A 4,681-nucleotide genomic window follows, 5' to 3' on the forward strand; every position below is an offset into this window, starting at 1 on the left:
TCTCTTGCTCTCTTTCTGGCCACCATCATCGTCACGACACAAAAAGGAGACGACTGCCAGGACGAAGGGACGCACGCATGTCCTTTTTATCATTCTCGTGCTCGCGCTTGCCATGCTATTTGCACCGAAATTGCATTCCCGGGGTTCCCGTCTAGGCCTCTTCCTCTCTCTCTCTCTCTCTCTGCCACTGGACAACGGTTTTACGTCGTGATCTGGCCAACAAGCTGGCCTCCGAAGTGGTACCAGGTGCTGCTCGGTGGTGGATTCGAGTTTCGCGCTGAATCTATCCGGGGAAATCTGTCAAACGTGAATCCCTCGGTCTCGGAACAGGGGTCTGGCCCTTCGTCGCGATTCCCCCCTAGCGTTTACGCACACACCACCACCACCACCACCACTGCTACATCTCACCACAGAAGGACAAACGAGCTCAAGCTCGACCAGAATCAAAGGGGAATCAGACCTCGGGGGTTGATGCAGTTTTGCGTCGCTCCTGCGAAACCCCCGAGGGTTACAACAATAAGAAAAATCGCACGACACAGAGTGCTAGAGAGAGAGAGAGCAGCAGCAGAAGAAAGAAAAGCGAAAGCAAAGTGGAAAACCTGAAAACTGGTGGAGGGAAAAACGTCCCCGTATTATTAATATGGATGTGCTTAGGCGTAATTTATTTTAATAATGAATGACAGTTTTTTTTCCTGCCCTCGATTGTGGGGTCCTCACCTTCCCTCTGGGCCCCGTTTTTGTGACGTGTGTTTCGTTGCCTTACCGGGCACCCTATGGGCCACATTCTCTCTGTGTTCGTATGTCATGTCAAGGCGACGCGATGTTCCTCCTTTTTTTATTTTTACTTTTCATCCTCACCACTTAATCCGACGATGACGACGACAGTGACTAGGAGGGTGAACCCAAGGAGGAAGAGATGGGTAGAGGAGGGAACTTGCCACGATAATAATGGCTGCTAATGGGGTGTGGTTGATATTGTCCCATTATGGACAGCGGATGTCACTGATTTTTGCGCGCGCGTGAGCGATGAGTTAGCACAGCACGCAGGTTCCCTGCGTTTGTAATAGACGCAACTCCCGGGCAGGATCCCGGGACACTGGGGTGTGCAGGCGAGGCTTATTAAGAGCATTTAATGCTTTTCGTCGTCGCGCGGAATTGGGAGGATGAAGGGAACATTTAAAAATTATAAATCATGCCGAGCGGCGGCCCAAACGTTTTGTTATTTAATTTTAAAATTCAATTGCACCGCAAAGGGAGCAATGGGAGGAAGGGAAGAGGAAGTGAAGCCCGGCAAATGAAATTGTCAAGCAACAGTTCCCGAGCTTCGACGGCGGAAGAATGATTTTTTTTGGGAAGTAACTGTTTTTGTGTGTCGATCTCAACTGGTTCCAACCCCCGGACGAAACCTGGTGTTTGCTGCATTTTTCCTGCACCATTTCTTGAATTTTCCTTTCCTTTTCGGTCGATAAAAATCGATCGAAACATTATTCTGCTGCCAGGAGGTCACTGAACTCACTCGCCTACTTTGGTTTGCACACTTTCTAGCGTCAACGACGACACCCCTTGCTGTTCAGTTCAAGAAGTCAGCGACAACATAACCTCACAACCTTGCCGTGCCGTCCGTAGGGTTCACCGTGCACTACTTTCTCCCTTTTTGGCCACAAAATAATCGCCTCGCAAATCGAGGCCCAGGATTAGGCGAGCCCGAGGGGCCCAAACCAACAAAGAAATGGCAGCCCAGCGAGGGAAGTCTTTTTTGAGGCTTTGAACCTCGTCTGAAACTCGGAATCCCTCGGCTAAATAGCCAGATGAGCCTGATAACCCCCGCTCCGTGCAGTCGGGCACATTATGCGTAACAGAGAATTGCAATTTACCGGAAGGTTGGACGCTCCGGACGGCTATCGAGTGGCGTTCGGGAGGGAATGAATCAAATCTGGCACCGGGGTCCCGACGCCTCGATGCCTCTTCGTCTGCGTCTTGTTTGATCGAATTAATATCGAATAAAAGGCACTAATCCACCAACTGTCAAGTGCAATAAGAGACGCCTTTCGCGGGAAACATGGAATACTCCCCCCGGAACGTGAGCGCGGGAGCGTGTGTGTCCCTCGGGCGGACACGTGCAGTGCTGGCGAGAGGGCGAATGACGATGGCCAAGTGCGTTTGTCCGGATCCCGAAACAGTGCGAGGGCGAATGGTCGATGGTGCATTCGACAGCTTAGACTGATTCCTTCGATGTCCTTCGGGGCAAAACTGGACGGCCCCTTGTGATGTCCCCGAGGAATCTGGCCGAAGGAATCGTTGCCAAACGATTATCGATGACCAGAGCAAATCTGGCGCAACCACCGACACTAATGGTCACGGGCGCTCTCTCTCTCTCTTGGCCAATTGCACGCCCCCTCAACGACGTCTCCGCCGACGCGAGGACAAATGCAACAACACCGCAAACGCCCCTCTCTTCCTCGCTTGCAGTCCCGTGGGAGCGCCACGCCATTTTCCACGGCCAATCTCATTTTACCGGCTCGAAGATCGAAGCAGGGTCGGAGTGTCCGGAAGGCGGATCGTCTCCCAGGGGTCCACACCATCATTTCACACCCTAGCAACCGCCTCCGGGGGGCGGAACTTTCACATGCAGACACACGCAGACACACGCGGGAAACCACATCGCAGCGCACCGGATGGTCCGTTGGGAAATTTGGCCGAAACGTTCCGCCCACGCCAGGACTTTCGAATGCCACGAATCCGGTGATGCCGCTTTTCCGGTGAATTCAATCCGGCGATGGAGACGCGCGAGAAATCGATGGATCGATCTGGTATTTCTGGCACTACGCGGAAGGTCCTTGAAGTGGAGAAGTTCTTTTTTATGTTTTTTTGTTTGAAAATCGAGAAATCATGCACGGGTCTCGCATTGCATGTGTGTGCGGCCACACCTGGGTGACGGCCAGAGCAAAATTCAATCAAAACCCGTTTCCGACGGTGCGCCATCTCTCCTGGAGGGGCCAACGACGAGGAGGTGTTGGAAATTTTCTTTTTCCATTTCTTTGGAATCGATGACGTGCTGTTGCTGCTGCTGCTGATGTTTTTGAAGGATTCAGGGAAGTGTTGCGTTTGATGGCACCCTTTGTTTGAAGGACGTGGCGCACACCACCTTCAATTGGGTTGCTCACGGAAGTTTCTGGAGTTCCAAGGATTGTTTCCAAGATGAGGTAAAAACTTTAAAGCCTCACGGATGAGTCTAGCGCACTGTTGGTCTTACTGATAATTCATAATAATATTTGTGAGCTTTATGAATTGAAAGTTAGCACAAGTTAATGTTGTGACTGCATTGTCTTCCCTTCCCTTTGGTAAATCTTTGGTTTAATAAAAGAAATAAATCCCATTGGTTTAATTCTCGAAAAAAAATCTTTCTACATTGGAAAAAAAGGTTCTTCAATGATGATAGGCAGGCTGTAACAAGTCGAAATCATATTTGAAAAAACAAAAAGGTTATGCATCCACTAGCCGTACGCACTCTCATCTCGCTGTTCATTCTCAAAAGCATCACCATAACTACCTGGCTGCTGTGATATTGAAAAATAGTGCTACCTCATTTCCTCACATTCTATTTTTTCTTTTGGTTTTTGAGCTACTGGAACGGAAAGCAGCAATGCGACGAATTCTAATCGATTCGAGATATTTCATTCGAGTTGTCAAACGTTCCAGACCCACGATCAGTTCCTTATATCGAGCAGAGCCATTTGCAGCAATCGAAGTAAAATTTATTGTTCTTATACACAAATAAACAGCTTCTGGAAGCTAACTAAACTCTGCTTAAACTCTAAAAACTATCCTCATGCAGCACCATATGGCCGACAATCCAATCAAAGAACGAATCCACCTTCGTATAGACCGCCGGCACTTCGTTGCCACATCTTTGCGGCCCAAAGCTCACAACACCAGTGACGTAGTACCTCGTTTGAAGCCATTTCATCAGTGGTCCACCGGAATCTCCATTACAGGTATCCCTCCCATGATTGCCCATCGCACAGAACTGCGTCTCGGTCACCGGGATCCTCACTCTACTCCGATAAGATGCATCACATCGCTTTTGATCGTAGTAGCTCAATGGAGCAACCAATTTGTACGGACTTCCAGTACCTGCAGAGAGGAAGATAGATCCGATTAGCGCAGTCCAAGACAAACTTCGAAGACACTATTAACTTACTCGTCTCGGTGCGACCCCATCCAGCAGCCCAAACGTTTCCAATATACAGCTTCTCCTTGTCTTCGGTCGTCGGTTCCGGTAGACAGATAGGCCTCACGTACTCATTGTACTCGACGGTACCTTTGAGCTTAATCAACGCAATATCGTTGGCTCGATCTGCGTAGTTGCCGGTATATCGCTCATGCACGATCAGCCGCTCGTAGCCAAAGTCCTGCACAGCTGGCGCACAGTACGTCTCACCGCCATCCTCCTCACAATCGATCTCCGATTGTGTGTCCCACTCACCAATTCGCACCTTGATACTGGAAACAAGAACAGGTCGAAGAACACATGAGATGGACGAACAAGATCCTGATCATGGTAGGAATCTGACAATCGCTACTCACAACTCCATGCCCGCCTGAAGTCGCACAAAACAGTGAGCCGCCGAAAGGACAAACTTGCGGTTCAACAGGACACCACCACAAGCGAACAATTTAC

At 49.7% G+C, this 4,681-nt stretch overlaps 1 protein-coding gene across 1 annotated transcript in view; it reads right to left on the reverse strand.

The window, feature by feature from the left end:
• Positions 1 to 3,743: 3,743 nt before the first annotated feature.
• Positions 3,744 to 4,681, reverse strand: part of LOC126575484 (CLIP domain-containing serine protease 14D-like) — a 1,374-nt gene continuing 436 nt past the window's right edge. The window contains exons 2-4 of the mRNA XM_050236198.1: positions 4,588 to 4,681; positions 4,202 to 4,503; positions 3,744 to 4,134 (exon numbers count right to left, since the gene is read on the reverse strand). The exon at positions 4,588 to 4,681 is cut by the window's right edge and continues 303 nt beyond it. Coding sequence (XP_050092155.1) covers positions 3,815 to 4,134; positions 4,202 to 4,503; positions 4,588 to 4,681 — 716 coding nt within the window. The 3' untranslated portion in view covers positions 3,744 to 3,814. The remainder of the gene's footprint in view (positions 4,135 to 4,201; positions 4,504 to 4,587) is intronic.

The sequence above is a fragment of the Anopheles aquasalis genome, chromosome 3 (assembly GCF_943734665.1).
Source record: "Anopheles aquasalis chromosome 3, idAnoAquaMG_Q_19, whole genome shotgun sequence".
In the NCBI taxonomy this organism is placed as follows: Eukaryota; Metazoa; Arthropoda; class Insecta; order Diptera; family Culicidae; genus Anopheles; species Anopheles aquasalis.